Source organism: Hippichthys cyanospilos, chromosome 1 (genome assembly GCF_059441005.1).
Source record: "Hippichthys cyanospilos isolate Australia breed blue-spotted pipefish chromosome 1, RoL_Hcya_1.0, whole genome shotgun sequence".
In the NCBI taxonomy this organism is placed as follows: Eukaryota; Metazoa; Chordata; class Actinopteri; order Syngnathiformes; family Syngnathidae; genus Hippichthys; species Hippichthys cyanospilos.
In genome coordinates this window covers 19,732,501-19,752,996 of record NC_142369.1, presented here as the reverse complement: position 1 = coordinate 19,752,996, position 20,496 = coordinate 19,732,501, and the positions used below count along the sequence as shown (strand labels likewise).

The window sequence follows — 20,496 nt, the reverse complement described above, 5'->3', positions numbered from 1 at the left end:
CTAAATCTTACACATTGGCCCTTTAAAAGTTGTTTTTAGGGAAAGAACAAACATTTTTTGTTACAAATCCCACTTTTGAACAGTTTATACTGGCCTTTGATCTCCAAACTAGTTAAATGTGTGACGATCATTCTTAAATTATTTGACTTCATAATAATGGTCCTCCGACAGAAACTAGAAGTACATTTTGGGTAAAATGGGTTTGACACCCCTGCCCGAAACCAAAAACAGTGGAATCTACAACTCCACTGGAATTCCAATTCAAATCAACGTAAGAAACAACATGGTAAACATTGCATAGTTTTCTCTTAAGATTTAACATTAAGCATTGACTCTATTGTTCTACCGAGTCTATTGTTGACCAGTTGCTGTTGTTCCATTGGTCCTGAAGTGGCTGCAACATGGAAACAGCAGAAGAGCGTGCTGGACTTCAACGCCACAAACAATTCAGCTGAGGGTTAAGTTCATGCATATTTAAATTAAACTTTCACTGTATATTAGAGGAAGTCACCGGGGCATTTGGCTCAGATGGAATTATCATGTGAGATATGACATACATAGTAGCACAGAAAGTATTATATCGCAATGATGTTGTAATTAATCATTCAATTGACATGTAGCGACATCACTGAAAAAAAAAATGTTCAAAATGAGTATGTGATTTGGAGTAGATTTTTCATTTTGATTCATGGCTAAACATTGAAAGACAACTTTCACTTGGCAGTCCATTTACAGGAAAAACTTAATGTGCAGAATTGTAGAGGGCTAGCAGATCTGAGATCACAAGAATAGACACAGGGGGCGGGGGTGGCTTGAAGCCATATTGCAGTGGCGTAGGAGTGTCCGTGCTGCTTGTATTAGAGACATAACTCCACATGGCAACGTGGTCACCCTAACACAAAGGCCGATGAAAGTAGGGAGGAGAGCCAGAAAATGTGAGGATACAGCCAATAAACGAAAGCAAGGAGGAAGCTCTCAAATTAAATGGAAAGGAATTTGTACAAGACGAAGAAGTAAGAAACTACGGTATTTTGATGGCTACTGCTTTTTTTTAAGTAATGATTCAATCAAAAGAAATGCTTTGCTGTAGAAGACGACAATGCATCCCAGAAGTCATCCTCTCATTGTTTATGAAATCCAGTAAATTTGGACACTCACAGGTGCGATAATAAATCCAATGAAAGGGGAAGTCAAGTCAAAAATCTTCCCTCCAATAACATGTTTTATGATCCTCCACTAGTCTAGACAACAAGTCATTCTAATTAGCATCTGCACATGTTTTTCTTTTTCTTTGCAGCACCCTCCATGGAGCTGAGCTGTCATTGGTTGTTACTTGAGCCCCTGAGGAACTTCAATGTCCTTTTCAGGTGACAGCCAGATTAATTAGAATACTGCGCTTACGCTAATGGGGCCGCATAGAACATATTGTTGTAAAAAACATTTCTGACTTGGGTTCCTCTAAGTGAAGCGTTTGGATAATTGAATATGATTCCAACAAAACCATTTCCAGTGGGACAAGAGTCCAAAACTTTGAAAAGTGAATGCTGGCCAGTGGCGTCATGCTGGAGAAAGCGCTCAAGGGCCAGAAAAAGAATGTGATGACACCTGTATACAGCAAAGACGGCTTGTTGCTGTTGGCGGGCTCTACTGTATGCCTCAAATAAATAAGACATTGGCACCGGAGGCTGAAGTCTTGCACACGAATGACATTTGTCAACAGGGAGCCAAGAGGTTTGTGCCTTTAAGAAAAGCCAGGGCATTGCACTTGTGTTTCACATGTCCAGTTGTTTATTTTTCCACATTTATCCCGCTAATATTTGAAAGAAAGGGAAAACTGCTCGAGGCATCCAAGTGCGAAGCAAAGGGCCCGATGTCCAAGCATTTGTATTTGATGACATAGAAAGTGTTGCAGTGTTTTTTTTGGGGCATTTCATCACCTGCCAGCTTTCAATGTTTGCAGCCTTGCAAATACACAGCAACATGATCTTTTCACAACTGACTGGAAACAATAAGGCATTTTGCTGCGGAGATAGCTATTACTGGCCCTGTGTCGGGCTGCTTCCATCAGAGTTCTCTGCCGGCTCGGCGTGGCGAAATAACAGCATGGGTGTGACTTTTTGTGTCCTCGTGTCATGTGCGCCTTTGGGAGAATTGGCGCAGCAGAATGATCATTTTGCTGCACAGGGATCACATTCATTCCATGTCAAATAACCAATGGGGCACCAAACCTTTTGTCGTGACTTCATGTGTAAAAAGTTTCCCCCACCACAAAGCTACAGTGTACTGTTTTCTCAGAGAGTATAAGCGAGTCTGTGTCCCAGCGACCACCACAAAATTACAGTGAGCGTGACCATCAAGTGTTGCTGGGGCTAAGCAGCCAACCTCTGGCCGGGCAGCGAACAGCATTTTCCTTCCATTCGGCCCTCCAATAGCATTTGCAGCTGAGGGAAATTGCACTTACACACCATAAAATTAGAACGCTCACAGACGTGTCGAATCCAAAGATGAAGGCTACCAGGCATTACAAAGAAAGTAGAACCTTGGATTGGAAAACTTGTAAAAGGCTTGTATGGACTTTCAATACAGTGAGGATTGCATTCAAATTCATCGGACCAAAATACTTGTTAAGCCTAAATTGGAAGTAAAAGAAGTTGACGGCCTAAGTGTCCAATCCAACTATAACTTTCTATCTCATATTAATTTTAAATGATTTCCATCCATCTATTACATGCACCACTTGCAAGGAGCGGGAGCAAATCCCAGCTGGCACTGGGCGAGAGATGGATTTAACCCCAGGCAGATCAATTTTCCAAAATCTTCAACCTACTTTCTTTGCAAGGCTACTGAATAATTTATGGATACAAAACATTTATGATACAACTATCAATTTTAATAAGGTCAGATTTGTTTCAAGAGTTTGAGCATTCACTCATGAGAGCGAAGTGGACTGCTGATTTAATGACCCCTCACAATTCTGCAAAGGTAGCTACTTGTTTTCAGCTAAAGACGCAGTGTTGATCATGCAAACTCAAGGGGCCATCCATCCATCAATTTCCTACATCCTATAGCCCAAGTGACTTTCGGTGTGACCCGGACTGGTTGCCAGTTAAATGTAGGTATACAGTAAACCCATTCACATTCATAGACACACCTAAGGACAACTTACATTCTTCAATTAATCGAACACAAATATTTTCGGAAAGCGAGAGGAAGGCGCACTACTACGAGAAAACCCAAACAATCACAGTGAGCACATGCAAATCCAACGGAGATAGAGCAGAGCTCAGATTCGAATCTTCAGATGTCCAATGTGCAAAGTGAACGGGTATTCTGTGTGGCCAAAAATAGAAAAACAAAGTGGTGAAAGGTATAGGAAAGTAAATGGGTTGCACTGTGCTTCGCTCCCTTCGCGACACTGAGTGCTTTTACAATGTCACCTACCCCCACATAATTATTATGGGCAATTTAGAGTCTTAAGTGAACCTATCCTATACACAGTATTATATTAACCAGGCAAGGACAGCGAGAACTCCTCACCCCCATTGGGGAAAGTTGGTTTGCCACAACAAAACCGCATCACCTCCAGTGTCATCAGTTGGAACGGGCTACACAATAGCAATGCACAAAAATGATTGTCTCCTATAATTAAAACTCAGCATGAAGGCCATGATAAGGACACCGCGCCGGCAGAAGTCAAACGAAGCCATTCGGCAAAGAAAAGATTGTGGAGAATACCGCCATAACCGATGGTACGCAACAGCAAAAGGTTAAACCGATGTTTTGAAAGTAACGCAAGGAGGGTGAATCTGCTCGTCTATCCATATCAGCTCGGCATTAACTATACTATAAAACTATAAAACTATAAAACAATAAAAACTATAAAACAATAAAAATGAACCCTGAGTCCATCTCATCCATAGTTTATCAAACACTCTGACTTACTTGGTGTCAATCACTTGTCTGCATGCTCCTTCCGACACCCAACCGCAGTAAGGGTCCCTGGAGGCGATGCAGGACCTAGGTGACACAAAAAGACATTCATCTGTGCAGCTGTCCAAACACTTGGATAACCCGTTTTTGGGGAGTTTCAAATGAATTTCAAACTCACTTCTTGCATCTTCCGTGCCTTTCGCAGCGAGACAACGGCACTTTGACCACGCAGGAAGTGAACGCCACCCACAAGGCATGACTCTTGGTGTCGATCTGAATGCTGACGATGCGCTTGTCCTCCACGCCGTCTATACTGCACCTATAGCAGGGACAGCAGAGTAAGAATGTGGGGCACTTGTTTGATTTGAAATCCCCGTATGGTGGAAATAAATGTGTCTTGTAACTTGTGTAAGAGTGTAAGAGTGTCGTGAACAATTCAGACCAGCAACAAGGCGCTCGCAAGTTGCCACGCCAGTGAATAAGCCAAAGGAAAAATGCATTTTAGGGTGTAGAGATTGCAAGGCAGCAAACTGAACATTGTAGGTGCTTAATTCCTACATGGGGGAAGGGAATGTGTTCAGTGTTCTTTTCAAACATGTCTAATCTATGTAGAGAAATGTCGAGAAAACAGATCTCTGAATTCACTTTACGAGGTCTTTCAAGACAAGAGATAAGTTTGCTGTTAAGTGGCAAAACAAGATTTGACCGCTCATTTATGCTCACTTAAAAAATGGGTGCGATTAGGACGAGGTAGAGGATGATGAGATAACGCTGGGATGGTTAGCCGTGAGGTCAAAAGCAGAGCGGGATATGGACGGAGATAAAGAACAAAGTGATATAGGTACCACAGATGGCCTGGGTGAGCAGTCAGCAGTAACACTGCACTTAAATGTAAAACCTACAAACACAATCCACTCCCCCCACCATCCACTTCCTCTGTCCCCCGCCAGTCTTTGTTCGCCCGGCCCCATAGGAGCGAACCGTAATCCCTTTGGGCGTGCCCGGCATCTTTCTTTCCATCCCTTCTCTCCATCTTTTCCTCTCTCCATCCTGGGATTAATCCTCCCCCCTTGCAGTGCTTTGGTGCCGCATTAACATTCTCAATTAGAGCTTAGAGTCCATCTACACTGGGTAATGCTCGGCAATCGGGCGCGTGCTGATCCAGCTAACGCCAGCCAGAGGGTAGAATGCGGGCAAAGTCACTTACTGTACTCGAGTGATGCCAGATGGCCGACGGCCGACCGCTGCTCAGCTAGCTGGGGAGCGGCGCGGGGAGAGAAAGAGGGCGATACGGGAAGGCGGCAGGGCTCTGCCCTTCATCCCCTCCATAAGGCACGTCACATGGCCGCAGTATGTTGGGAAACAAACAGCGGCGACCTTGAAAGCCGCCCCTGTCAAGTCCACGCCACTCCTTCCCCCCCAGTCTCAGCTGTCTAATACCATGTCTGCACGAACATGGGTATTTTTGAAAGCATATATTTTTCTGTGCAATGTGGCCTTTTGTCTACATGCAGACTCAGCTTGAGACCACTGAAAAGTGTCTTTTGGGAAATATAGTATATGGTCAGGGTGAAAGCTGAAAACGGTGAAAAAGCGAGAGAAAGCGGGAGAAATGGGGGGCGAGAGAGCGAGACAAATAGAGAGAGCACACATTTCTTCTGCCTTTCACCACATGCTGCTCGCAGATAAACTAGTATTTCTGCTGAAGGATTGAGATACGGTATACACCATACATAATTTCTTGCATCCACCGAATAAACCTGGTGATGTATGTTATGTTATTATAGTTCAGTGAAAATATACATTTTTTTGTTCTCAAAATACAATAAAAATGAACATGTTTTTACAAAAAATGAGAACTAACTGAATCTGCATTTTACATTTGTAAATTTAACCAAAACATAATTATAATTATAGCCCCAATGTGCTTTGTTTTCATCTTTGCCAATGAATATCTAACATGAGCCTTCCAGGTTCATTTTAAACGCATTTAATAGTGTATGTCCGTACAGTAGACGGAAAGACAAATCATTGCTTGAAAATTGTAGTTGACTTTGCTTACTTAAACAATACTCATCGACCTTTTGATTTGATCTTAAACACAACAAGTATTCTATCTATTTAAATACTGTAGAAGTAAATCTATAAAAAGTACAAAATGCAGACTACACTAACCCTGGAAAGAACAAGGCAAAATGATTTTATTTCCAGAGCTGGGCGGATGTCCACAGAGAGGAATTGAGTTGACCTCTCCGATGCATTATTTCTCGCACCGGTTGATGGTACGGCTGCTCATTCACCCTCGTCCATTGTCCCGGCACTAAACATTTGCCTTGGCGGGGTTAGAAATGTGGCTGGAGTTGATTTTTATATCCCAAATTCACAATGACTCGTCACTCAGCAGCCCCACTCAACACACGCATGTCTGTGCACGAACTGGCAGCCGTGTCACGTATTAGACGAGCTCACCCGGCACGTTCTGAAGACAAACACAGACCTCAATGTGAGCGTGTGCACGTGTGTTTCCTTTAATCAGCCGTGCGTTTTGGAGGAGCTGGGCTCTACTGCGGTCGCCGACCACACAACTACGTTACCCAGAGCCTCAGGCTTGATGTCTTTAATTTAGGATCTGCGGTTGGGTCGAGTGTAACCTGATGAAACTCTTTTTCAAATGATAGAGCAGCCATTTGCTTGGCTGGTTCTACTGCAGATGTTGGGTCAGGGGGAGTAGGATATTGGGGCTGGTTGTGTATGAAATAGAAATGTGTATGAATACAAATTCTATAAATATATACTTGTCAGGATTGTAGACGTTGAGTTCCTCCAAGAATAAGCTGTCGTTTAAGAAGCCTTTGTTCATCTTAGCTAGGAACTTGAGGATGATGCCTTTCTCAGATCCCAGGAAGACCACAGTGTGGTTTTTATGGGGGCCCGCTTCACTGTCCACCACAATGCGTGTCAGGCGATAGCTGAAAAACAAAATACCAACACGTAATTCACTTCCTATGGTTCGATTGAAAAATACTAATACAGTATATGCAGGAAGGTTTGATTCATAGACTGGTGGGTGAATGTAGCTTAGCTGTTATTAGTCCCAATCTGTAAGTCAGGGTGTTTAAAAAATGGTTTCACTGCAAACCTCCTAATATTCATCCATCCATCTTCTTTGCATCTTCCTTGACAAATTGACAATCTCACTATATTTTTGCCTTTGAATAAAAAATAAATGCAGTACAGAATAGTGTTTGTGGAGCCGCAAAACCTTGTAAAAGGTCACAGTTTTTACACTGCAACACATGCATGGATTTACCACAAATGTGGATTTCAGTCATATTTGGTCATGCTGCTTGATGTGTGGCTTGCTTAACTCGGGGAGCTAGCTGTTTTCCACACCAGCAAAGCCTTCTGTTTATTCTGTATGGGTAACAGATGGCAATGAAAAGCACCAGCAGAAAATAAAGTTGCAGGTTCCCACCTTTCACCTCTATCTTCTGGACGACTCTCATCGAGATGTGTGTGGTTAATTTATCACTAGTAAAATGAAAGCGTGCAACATTGCACAAAGATCACAGGATCAATCAGCGAGCCTTTCATCAGCTAGCTCAGAAGTCGAAAGCACGAGTGGCACAGCAGGGCCGGAATAATCTTGTTGATTGATTTCGCTTAAAAAAAATGCAATTTTAAAAAAGCTGGTCCACTGACTCCTGCAAAGAGAAAGTTGCAAGATATGCATCTCCTATTAATGTTTTCCCTCAATAGCTTATGGCCATGGATAAAGTAATAATAGAAGTACTTATATACACTGTAATACAATATTAAACTGTGTATATTCTTTATGCCTCCAGTGACATGTACTAGTGTAGCTGTTATCTGCAGTGACAAACCAGGAAGTGTATTTTGCTCCTTTTCTGGAACCAAAAGAAGTACTAGCAATATTCAAAACTTCATAGAATGGTAAAACCTCAGAAATGCAATAAATGTGCATTCTGCTGTGAAAGAAAGAGTAGCAAGATGGAAAACAAATTTGAGGCAATATGTACGTTAACCTCACTTTACAATGTAGTCTGCAAAAGAAGGTCACATTCTCTCAACCTCGTCGTCCATGCATTTGGTCTAAATGCCTCCTAAACTGCTTGGAGCTCTTAATCAAATCAACAATAACAGCAGTCTGAAGAGCCAATGTGGTTTTAAATGCAGTCAAGAATCTGCGGGGAGCCAAGGCCGGTTGGTGGGATTTGATTTGAGAGAAAGAAGGCAGACGGCCTCAAGGACGCATGAAGGATGTTCTGTTGTTTCTATCTCAAGAAGACTCCTTGTCATATCCTTTAATTCTTTGAGTCATTGTACTCACTCAGTTGAGGTTGCAGCACCCAAAAAAGTGGATTTCAGAGTGTCTCCCATGTTTCGTCATAAAACCAGTACTCTACACAGGGACACTGACAGCTATCATAAAAGACCTCACTCTGCTCCCTCCATACGCATCAACGGCGCTTTTTTTTTAGCTTACATAAGGCTTTTAACTGCCAACTCTAACTCGCATGCAAAGCACTGCTCATTGTAGCGCCATTCCTAATGAAGTAAAACAGTTATTATGTAAAACCAAAGAATGATGTGTGTTTTCATCACGGTGCGTTGATGAAAAGAAAATGGCAGTTCTAACCTTGATGATAAGTGTTCGTATTCTAAAACGAGCCTTGTCGCTATGTAGGTCAGACCACTGCATGATGCGCGATGAGGATGATGATAACTTGCAAAAAGCCAGGACCAATTTTCACGTCGCTCATCTATTCTGTGTTTCTACCACCGATGAGGTTTGTCAAATGTATGCCGAGAACTTCAGCAATTCAATTATAACAACAATAAAAAAAATGTTGGACTCAAGGTGTGCTTGAGATATACTGTATGTGCTGCTGTTGAAGAAAAAAAAAACATTCAACCATGCACTGGTTTTGAAAAACAACAGATGAAAGTCTTTGCATATATTTGGAGAGAAATAACATCATTTTTTTCTCACGCTTTGTGAATATTTTTTGTTTATAATCCCGCTTAACTGTTGCTTAGGGAATAGAAAAGGATACAAATATAAGCTTTTGTTTCAGGTAATAATAATAGGTTGAGGTGATAATTAAGAATGTCCCTTGACAAACAGCTTAACATAAAAACAGAAAGGACTTGGAGTGCCCAGTTTTAAGACAAGCTGCATAAATACTTGATAAAATACCTACCTACCAAACTAATAAACTAACTACACTATTCTGGAGTCACACGTCTGAAAATAATGTTGCTTTTAAACCGCATTTGACTTAACACAAAGGTAACGCGGACCATTAAGTGCATCTTTATTGCATTATTTGGAGATCTTGCGGGGGAATAAGAGAACGGTGCAGCTCATAACGGTGAAAACAGGACACCAGCTGGCCCGTGGCGTTAGCGCCGCTGCGTTTTAATGAGTCTCATCTCAGAGTAGCTCTTCACCTAAGTGTTGTGCTGCTCCAAAGAGGCTCTGATGACAACAGATTTTGGAGTGTGCAATACTTACCGAACCATCGTTTTGAGGAACCAGGGCCGGTTGGCAATGGATGGCACTGCCTCATCCATCAGGGGATGCATCTTGATAAAGTTAAGCGTGTCATCAGGAAACTCATTGGAGACTTTATACCTCTCCAACGATGGACTGCCGGCACAGCTGCCAGGCCTGCAAATGGGAAGAAAAGAGAAAATGAAAAAAATAAGGAACTGCTTTTTTAAGACGATGAATGGTCACAACATCTGATTATATCTTGAACTAATTTAGAGCTATTCCTATTTGAGATAATGAGCAGTAATTCTCAAATGCATTTATTTTTGGGTTTCATAGGATTATGCAACTGATACATGGACAATTTTTACCAAAAGAATCCATTATATGTGTGTGGAAATTCAGATTAAAATTCAGATAGAGGCATTTCGAGTCAAGCCGGATCGTCACCCCTTAATCCAGAATGCCTCCATGTTATTTTAACAGAGGTTTTTTTATTACTTTTATGGAAGGATAATTACTCCTCCTCCTATATCATTTTGAGACACGACTGACCCATTCACCCCAATCACAGAATCAAAAATTGTATGGTCCAAATGATTTGGACCAAATCACTTGTGTCGCCAAATGAACACAAACCCAACACAATGGTGTTCCATGACTTCTGTGGACAGTTCAGTCTTCACAGGGATTTGAACTCCTTTGTTAATGTAGTTGTACTGTAGTTAGTATTGTAGCGAGAGAGACATCGAGACAAAGAGAGAGCGAGAAAGAGAAAGCTGTTTGTAACATTCTGCTCAACTCATTGAGCTCATTACCAAAACATTAAACACCTGCAAGTATGATGCACTGTTACAAACGATGAAATGAAGGGCAGAATGTTAAGTATCAGATTTGACTGTGTGGCTGTAGCTAATGCCTAAGAGGCTTTGAGGACAAGCGGTGTCTGATTCTCTTTGGTTACAGGATCAAGTGACATGCTGTCTATCAAATGTCTTACAGTGAGAAGGTGAGATGGTTGTAAATGCGAAACCGCTTTTGATGGCGGTTCCCCTTTGCAGGCATCTCACCTTCGAGAGCTTGTAAAACATTTTAACAGCACAGTCTTTGATAGGATGCCACGCCATAAATTCCACACCCGCTCTCAGGGCTATTGGATATACGAAGTACCAGTCACGCAAAGGGCCGGCGCCCACTTACGAACTTAAACATGTGAAATCAAAGTTGAGATGTTGTGGTTGCAGAGGGCAAATGGTTAATGGTTGGCGCATCATGGTCAGTCTGACAACCATGTAATATGTCAATACGCTAATGGAGAATCTGTCAATCGGTCCTGTGTGATCTCCAACTACATTGCTGCTGGCTGTAAGCGCCTTAATCAACAAGTGAGCAGAAAATGTTAGCATGTTAGCAGAGAAAGTATGCAGTAAAAAATGTTTAAAATCATATTTTGAAGTTTGCTAGCTAGCATTACACAGAAAAAATGTTGCTAGGCAGATCTTGTACAGTGAAATGATTGTCTGAAGGCCAACAATTTTGTTTGAATGAAATCCTATAGTCACTAGGTTGTTTTCCTGGCAACTTGGGTGTGGGGGCTCAGCTGTCCAACGCAGTCAAGATAAGATAGCAGACGAGACAGCAGGAACATAGCTAGACCAAGCAAGAACATAGTCTCCAAAAATATCTCTTCAACTCGTCAACAACATGCAAAATCAAACATATCAGACATTTCAATTATGTCTAATTTTGAAAATGGATTAAAAAAAAATATGCTTTGTGAATTAAAGTTAAAAAAAAAAAGAAACCATTTGACTGTACGACAGGGACTTTCTCTTCATGCTTAATGTTATCGTTTATGAAGCCCCAATCATAGAGTATAATTTTCAATTTAGGAAAAAATGGCAGGAGTGTTTGCAATCCACATCCCAAAGATGCGAATCAGCTTTTTTTTTTTAAATATGAACTTTTCATTTATTCTTGCGGCGCTGTGGTTAGAACATCCGCCTCCAGTTCGGGGACCCGAGTTCAAATCTACCTGTGCGGAGTTTGCGTGTTGCCCCCGAGCCTGCGTGGGTTCTCTTCGGGCACTAAATTGTCCTTAGGTGTGATTGGATGCGTGAATGGTTGCTCGTCCCGGTGTGCCCTGCAATTGTCTGGCAACCAGTTCAGAGTGTCCCCTGTCTAATACCCAGTCAGCTGGGATAGGCACCAGCAAGCCGGCGGGCCTTGTGAGGATTTATTCCCATGCCTTAAGTGTTAAATCACCACATCATAGGAGCTCTAAAAACAGGCACTTGAAACAAAGATTCCTTAACCGTAACGCTTAATTTGGCGGGCTATTTGCCCTTGGCGGACTGATGTTTCTAAGAGGGCAGCGTTTGCATAATGTTGGCAAATGAGGGCAGTGACAACGAGTGCTCGGAAGCTTCTGTGTGCAGTATAGCTTCATTTATGTAGGCAGACATATGGCAAGCAGAACGTAAACACAAGCGCTTTACGTATGAGAAGCGTGTAAATGGTATGAGAGGGAGTCTAACACATGGAGAAGCAGCCTGCTGCGGGGCCAGACCTGTGGTTGCCGATCAGGCCTCCGTCTGTTTCCCGCCACATAAAAGGCTCCAGAGGATGAAAATGAAATAAATCACGGCAAAAAACAACCGGCTGGCTGTCTGATTTTTATCTGACCAGAGGGGAAGAGAAGGTTAGCTCACACCTACGCTCAATCGCACAATAAGATGCTATGCGCTGAGGAACCGCCTTTTCGGTCGGACTGAAGCAGACGCAAATGCACGCGCTGCTTGGAAGCAATTACTGTAGCATCGGTCTTTGTAGTAAATCTGTTCGTTTTTGTCAAGAAGTTTGGAGTATCTCTTTGCTGACTAATTAGCGGGCACTTGATTGATCAGGCTGGAGCGTTTGTGGAATTAGCCAAGCATCTGTAAAACGAGCTCATGCTTCATTTGTTGATGCGAGCTCCTCATTGATGTGGGTCGCTTGTGTGTGCTAGCACTACATAACAGTGTACAATCAAAGGTCCACTTAATTTGCGTGAATACAAATCAACTTGTGTTTGTTCCTCAATTCGCAAGCAGGATGATTTCGGGTTAATGGAGAATGACCTAGAAGAGGAGTGTACTGATGGGACCGCCTCAATATCCACTTTTCTAGCAGCCGACCTCCCACGAAAGTAAACATTAATAACCGAAAATCAATTCCACTTAGATAATAATCACAAAAAAAATGGTAATCTGAAATGGATTCAATTGAATAATTTGTTTATCCCACAGTTTGTTAGTCAGCAGGCTATTTCCGGGCACACACAAAAAAAGTGATATTATTAAGACAGACACATGGATCAGAACCATATTCTCTATTCACTGAGGAAGTTCAATAATTACTTGAACAGAAAAAATAGAAAATGTTTTTTCTGTGACAGAAAGGGGGAAGAAAGCAAAATATTGTAAAGATGACATGACAAACATTGACATTTGGAGCAGATGGATGGATCTCATTTCTCAAGTATTTGTTCTATAGCAGGTGGTTGGTTTCACAATAATGTGAAAAAGAAAGACAAATTGGTAGTTTTGCATTATACTTTTATGTTTTTTTTCCCAACAGGACCCTCGAGAGGGAAAGCGGTTAAAGGGAGTATGTGTAATTTTTTCGGGAGCTTTAGGGGCATTATGGTAAATGCAGCAATAAACACTTCTCCTGCTGTCCATAGCTATGAAAGACATGGCAACCTCTGGAGGAGTGCCACCTCCCATGTAATACAATTTCATGATAACTAGACCTACGATTATATTTAAAAAATACTGTTGGTCGTTAAGAACACATTTGTTTGCAGGTTTTTAAAATTTATAATCATTGAATTTATTCATTTTTAATGAAAAATGGACTGAATCTTACACGGTGTCACTTTAAGAAAAAGGATGAATGGTTTATAGGTGCACTATATGATTAACACGAGATGAAAGGGACTCCACCACATGCATCATGGGCCTCCATAACTGCATTGAGCATCTAAACTTTACTATATCATTTCAACGCTCTTCCTTCCACTGTGCAATAGATTAATTGACAAATAAACAGTGTTGAAGTGATTTTGACAGATAGGACAGTGCAGGGAGAAAATTGCTACATAAGTGCAAGTGCATTTAACATTTTACAATTTTGAATCAACTATGTGTTTGTGTGTGTACGTGGGTGTGAGTGTGGCGCATGTGTGCACTGATTAATTAGCTTCAGTAGTACCTTGGCTTGGGAACCCGCTCTTCAGGAAAAGGTGTCCAGGTGGAGTCCGGGGATTTTTGCTCTTTGAAGCGTCCCGTGAAAGCGTTGGCCACCTCCGCCATGTCATAGGCGCATACGGCCGAGCCTGGAATGCTGCCACCGCACAAACACAACACAAAAGCACTGATGAATGAACACATCAAAGGTCCACCTTGCCAAGGCCAGACGAGCACACGGAGGTAGGGAGAAAAAAAAAAACATTCAATATCCCCAGAGAGAGCTGGCTTCATAAGCATGCATTTGAATGTTAGCGTTGACAAATCGCAGCACAAATGCTGTGCAGTATATAAGTCTTCTAAATATTAAAAATGCAGCATGTCAGGCTGAACCAAGCATTCATTCAAAGGCTATTTCAGAGCACATAATTTTACCGCTTATAAATAAAGACCCAGATTGGCACATTTACACATGGTATTTTCTCACTGTGAGTAGGCAGCTTATCATTAACAGCTTGATCCTACTACTTATTGGTTTTGAAGTCCATCAAACCTCACCAGTGAGTCATCGGAGACCCCACGGAGTGACTGAACCGCATTGGATTGCGACCAAATACTATATTATTTCTGACTCCAGAGTCACTGGACGTCTCTTTATTGTTCGTGCTTGCACAGATTACTGCCAGAAGCCAACGCAAGAAGCGTATCTTGTAGCATATTCAACACAATATAATTATGGTATGAGGTCAAACTCAGATCAGTACATAATGTGCTGCTAGCTTGTTGTGACATTGTAAACATTGCAAGAACTCAGCTTTTGAGAATTTGAGTTCATATTTCCAAATAAATGCGACCTGTATGAGCCCTGTGTGTGATGGCCCGAAACTGTCCCGCATGGACAGAGGACACTGTGACGTCAATGGATGCCATACCGGAGCCACAATACTTTCACTCTCTTACATTTAAGGTGGGAAGGAGGGGAAAGGTGCAGTATTTGGCCATGTCATTTTGTGCCGTGACAGCGACGAACAAGAGAGACGTTGCTGGAGACACACACACACACACACACACACACACACAGAAAATACACTGAGTTCTCCCTCCCTCAAGATAATTTCAAACTTCTCCACCATGTTCCGCTATTGTTGTTTTGTGTTTTTTCAAGCTGCTTCGTGCTTGTGACGTTTGTCGCATGTTTGTTACGTCCAAGTCGGATGAATCCGACCTGGGCTTTCAGATTGTGAAAAGATCGGATACGTATCGGATTTAATACCACATATCAGATGGCCTGGGTCGCATTTGAAATAAGCTGATCCATGTCAATCACACTGCCATCAAAAGATGAGGTACAGGTTGGATTGTGATGGAAAAAATCAGAATTGTGTCACTTCAGGCTGCAGTGTGAACCTAGCCTAATTGACAAATGCATGATGACCCAAACAAATGTGATGCATCTAGAATGCAATCATAATCATTAAACCTATCTACTAACAATGTGCCAATGGCTTTACTTTAGTCTATGTCTTAAAATAACGGGGTCCTCGGGGGTACAAATATTAGTCTCACTTTTGCCACTGACAAACCACATTACGGTGTTACCCCAATTAAATTAAGCGCAGTCTCCTACATGGATCATTGGTGGAAGCTTATGTTTCCGATTACTCTTTTGACTCAAGTCCCTTTGAGTTACGTGCACTATATTTAGCAGTGTGCTATTAAATGTGGGATCTTAGCATACAAGGCCTGCCAAGTCCTATGAGGACACCATGACTCGCTCTCTCCGAAAGCCTCGAGGGCACCAGCGTTCATCATGAGCCCACTGTGATGTTCAACAGATTTTTTAAATTATTGCTATTCATTAAACGAGGCAGAGAAAAAAAGAAAAACATCTTGTGATGGCAACTGTCTGCCTAGAGACAATGCATAGCACATTGCTGAGTCACATTTGCTATTTTACAACACATCAGCGCTCAGAAAATCCAAACTTAACAGACTTTCTTTCATGATGAAGTGTGTTTTGGAATGATCACGCTGGATTTTAGGCTTGTTGCCTCATGGGTGAAATTCGTCGCAAAGACACGATCCCAGACAATGGCGGTATTATAGATAGAAAGATGCTAATGCTTGGATTAGCTAATAAATTACAACCATTGTTGTCTACATTGAAAATGGATACGGCTACGCATTTAAGTAGACGGGAAAAGTTTGTGTGTGTGTGTGTGTTTTAAAATTCTGTTACTATATAGTGGAAACATTCAAATAGAATGCTGAGCCAGTCACACAAGTCGGAAGTTGATATGACATTTAACAAGATATTTTTGCAAACTTTGTTTTAACAGAATTTGAAAGGACAAGCACTATTAAAAATCAATTCCTAATGTCCTCAGGTTTTTTAAAATGCAATCTGAGGCTGACTAGCTTTCAATTGGAATGTAGACTTCCTCCTACGTCATGAGCCATTTATCACTTTGCTTTTCCGCAAATGTCAAGACAGTCATCAAATGACGTAAAAAAACAATCTGCTGCCAATAGTTTAAATATGCTACCCCTAATTTCCCACCATTACTGAGAAAATAGAAATGCACAATACAATTGCTGTGCTTATAGACATTTTCAGAGGCATCGCTTCATTGAGTTTAAACGTCCATTAAGTACGCGCAATTGCAGTGTCACAAGCAATTGTCTTATCTGCTAAAAAAGGAGCCATAAAATGGGGAATAATATGCGTGAACCCCATGGCTTGGTGGTAATTTTCAATTTAGATGCTGCCTTTGAATATCAAGGCTACGCTGAATACAAATTGTTCAACAGAAAAAGAGGTTAAGTACCTGCGCGTTAAAAGGCCAGCAGGACTGTTTTGATTGGAGATGTAAATGTTGACCCAGTAGACACTCACATTGCCACAAGGCCACGCACACAAGTGCACTTTTTACATTTTCGAAAGGTCGGCCTGTCACCATGTGGATGAGCTGCTGTTTTTATAATTGGATTAATGAATGCAAAGTCGTTGGTGATACACGCATACATACAAAAACGTGCTTCTGATCGGTGTCTGATCTTTAGAGCAATTACCGCAACCTGTTGCTGGCCTCAAAGGGCGGTTCTCAAATCGGGGTCCCAGAAATTTCAAGACATTCTCTATACGAATAATAGTTAAATCCTGACTTAAAAAGGACAACTTTTTGTCAGTAATAATAGGAATGTTATCGAAATATTACAATTCCTCATTTTAATTCCCACTGAATTGAACTGCAGGTTGGAGTCAGGTTTACATGTTCCCCAAAAAGTTTGAGAAACCCTCATCTAGAACTTCATCTTACCTGTTATACGGGGTAGAGAAGGTGGCCATCACAACATCCTTCCCGTTGATGTGAATGACATCAGTCACCGCCTGCAGAATGTTGAAATAGAAATGGGAATCGCCCGGGATGGAGCAGTTCAGACGGGATTTGAGAAATGATGTCCATTGCTTCTCCAGGACACGGGGTGAGCCTCCTCTGTCGTTCTTGCAAACTCTCGCCACCCGAGGAAACACCACCTGGCCCCGAAATCATGGCGGAGAAGAATATTAGCCGGTTGGACAATATTTTCCTGACAAAGACACCGTAAGCGATAATGTACTGCTTGGCAAGTAAGTATTTTAATTCTCAACAGGCAATATATAAAACATGTAACTGCCTAGTTGATTTGGTGACTGGTGGTTGTAGTATTATTTTGGCTAATGCTGAATGGAATCTTGGATGACAGTCGAACACGCTAACCAAGTCAATGCACTCACCATTACCCAATTGTTGTTGGGTTTTTTTTGTGCAGCCTTGTGTTGTGCTATCTATCTATCTATCTATCTATCTATCTATCTATCTATCTATCTATCTATCTATCTATCTATCTATCTATCTATCTATCTATCTATCCATCCATCCATCCATCCATCCATCCATCCATCCATCCATCCATCCATCCATCCATCCATCCATCCATCCATCCATCCATCCATCCATCCATCCATCTATCTAGTGGTAATGCATTGCTTTAGGCAAGCGGGTGCTGAAGTATTTGAATTACGTCATGTACTCCAGCATTAAAATAATCCATTACTTTAGTACTTAAGTACCTAAAGTAATCAATTACCTAACATAATGTAATTCATTACTTCTGTGCATTAGTATATTTATATTTCTATGGATGTTTGAGAAGTCCAACTACTGTAAATTAATAGTCATTGAATGCATCTCAAGTCAACTGCTGAACATAAACGTAAACAAGCAAATAATGTTGCACCAGGAGATACTTTTTTTCAGGAGTAATTACCTCGACACAAAAAAAAAAGAAAAAAAAAAAGAAAACAATGAGGTCAAAATCAACTAACCTCTAGGTTAGGTCTTAGTCTGCTATATGTAAGTAAATGAAAATGCTTTGAGTACAAGTAAGCGCAGTTCAGTAGGACTGTGTAACTATAGACAATAAATGCTTGAAGTGCCTGCTCAACATATAAGCACCATCAAAAAAAAATATTTGATAGAATGAATACATGCAGCAGCAGACTATAGAAAATGGCTCGCTTTAGTTGAAGGCAGAGTTTTAATTTCGGTGCAGCCTCGAGAGGCCCAATTAAACTATATTCACCATGCACTTAAGAGCAATAAATCTGACCATGACATGAAAACACTACTTACGCTCAGAGTGTGAACGAGTGAGAACACACGCGCTTAGATACAGCCTTTCCAACAACCTCCTCCTTCGGCAAACACTCACATACTGTACGTCCAATGTAAGATTACAGAAACATTGTGATAACCGGTGACACTGCGACTAAGTGAATATGTGACAAGGTGTCAGCTTTACTCACTGCACTTCATACCGTCACACGTCTTGACAAAAGTCGCACTTTGCTTAAATGTAAATTATACACTACTCACAATTATTCGCACTGAAGACTGATCATATATTTGGTCTTAGCTGGCTTTCACATCAATTTTTAATGTTCGAGCAAACTTAACCACTGCAATGGCTTTCACCAGTTTGCTATTAAGCACAGGTTGAGTGTTTTTATACACAGATGAACGCCAATTGTGTGTTTCCTAATGGCGGGTTATCCGTCAGTAAATGATCAATCGTTCAGTTAATTCACTTCATGCTTAATTATACCGCTTTTAAAACAATTTGCAAGACTGAACGCTGCCGTCAGTCACTTCTAGTGGGAAAATCCATTATTCCAGAGTTTCTCGTTAGCTCATTTCGTCACTTCTTTTTCTCCTCTCTTTAATGTGTTCCACTTGTTCTGAAAATGCATAGGCTATGTGCAGACCCATTTTACATTTTCTTCTACCTGCTCTCCAATTAACTTGCGCCCGTCTGATTCCAACATGAATCAAACGGTTTAAAAAGAGAGTGTCTTTGTTGCGATCCCTCTCCATCTCACTTCTGCTAGAGGAATTCTACTCAGGAATCTCTGAGAAGATTGGAGCAGTATCAGACGGATGCAGATGTGCAATTCAAGGAGAATTTTTAGACTTCATGAAAGGGTTCTCCAAGTTTATTTTAGGCCCTCCGTCCTGCCCTTGATCCGCTATTGAAAAATGTTTGGAATGCTTCCAGGGTAACTATATTTGCATATCCTGTTAGTTTCTGGCCATACTTCCTGCTTATGACCCCACAGATTGGAGTTAAACAATAGCAAAGAACTGAAGCCATTGCTTACCTTTCCCATTGTGTTGTACTCCATGGCAATCTCCCGGAAGAAGAAATAGATGAAATCTCCATAATTGACTGCCTGCACAAAGTACGGCTCTGAGAAGATAAAGATGGAAGAAGATATGGGGGAAAAAAAGGAATCAAAATTGTTGCAGCAAGAGGTGTGACATGTTTCACAATAAACAACAACCATGTCACGTCATGATATTCAAGGGGGGAAAATATAAGTCGATGCCTTGAGTGCCTCATTCATCTTGTTAGCTCGAGCATTTTCATACAGGCTAAAGGAGGTTCTCCCCTGATGGTTGACAGGCTTGACTTACGCTTGCTTTGCCTTGCGGCGCATCAATTTCTGGTATAATAGGTCGGCAAAAATTAACATGCAAAATTAGCATACAACAGGAGAGTGATACAACACCCAAACGTATAGAATCACGTGTGTGAAAATTGGATCCAAGAGTTGTCAATGTTATCTACCCTCTAAAATATATGTATTTTTATGAGTTGTACAGGTTAGGTTAGAAGTGGAAAAAGAAATTGAAATGATTCATCAATCTTTTTGCATATCAACACGAGGGTTGTGTTAGGGTTAGGGCTTGTAAACCTTTTGTATTCACTGTATTATAAGTGATGTCAGCCTCAATTTATTTATCTAGCCTCAAAGTATTCATTCAGTTCACTCAGTTTATTTAGTTAGCATCAAAGTATTCACTCAGTGAATTGGATTTTTTTTTGCTTTTTTTTAAATGTTTTTTTTCCAATTTATTTTCTTCTGCATGTGCTATATTGCGTTCACCAGCCATTACAATATTTGTACAAATAGTGATAGTTCTTAACCAGTGTTAAAGCCATTGACGTAATGTATTTAGTGTCAGTTTTAGTATATAGCTTATGAAAACCCAACTTTTGGCAACCATCTTGTAAGGGTGAAGTGAAATGGACTGCTCGATGGAAACTCTGTGTGGGTGCGTGTTTGTGCATATCACCTTTTAGCCACTTGGAGTCATGTTTAACCGTACGCAGAGTCGGGCTATCTCCAAGGCTACGATAGATGACCGCATCGATGGCCAGAAAGTCGGTGACCGTGGCAGAGTACAGCTTGCCGTCTGGAGATGGATGGAGAGA

The 20,496-nt window shown here is 41.3% G+C and overlaps 1 protein-coding gene across 3 annotated transcripts in view; it reads right to left on the bottom strand.

Annotated features, from left to right (window-relative positions):
• sema6a (sema domain, transmembrane domain (TM), and cytoplasmic domain, (semaphorin) 6A) overlaps positions 1-20,496 on the bottom strand; it is a 133,705-nt gene that overhangs the window by 26,830 nt on the left and 86,379 nt on the right. For all 3 annotated transcript variants that reach the window (XM_088410900.1, XM_088410906.1, XM_088410915.1), the window contains exons 8-15: positions 20,358-20,477; positions 19,379-19,467; positions 16,998-17,215; positions 13,703-13,834; positions 9,470-9,625; positions 6,726-6,899; positions 4,109-4,249; positions 3,943-4,017 (exon numbers count right to left, since the gene is read on the bottom strand). In XM_088410900.1, coding sequence (XP_088267026.1) covers positions 3,943-4,017; positions 4,109-4,249; positions 6,726-6,899; positions 9,470-9,625; positions 13,703-13,834; positions 16,998-17,215; positions 19,379-19,467; positions 20,358-20,477 — 1,105 coding nt within the window. The remainder of the gene's footprint in view (positions 1-3,942; positions 4,018-4,108; positions 4,250-6,725; positions 6,900-9,469; positions 9,626-13,702; positions 13,835-16,997; positions 17,216-19,378; positions 19,468-20,357; positions 20,478-20,496) is intronic.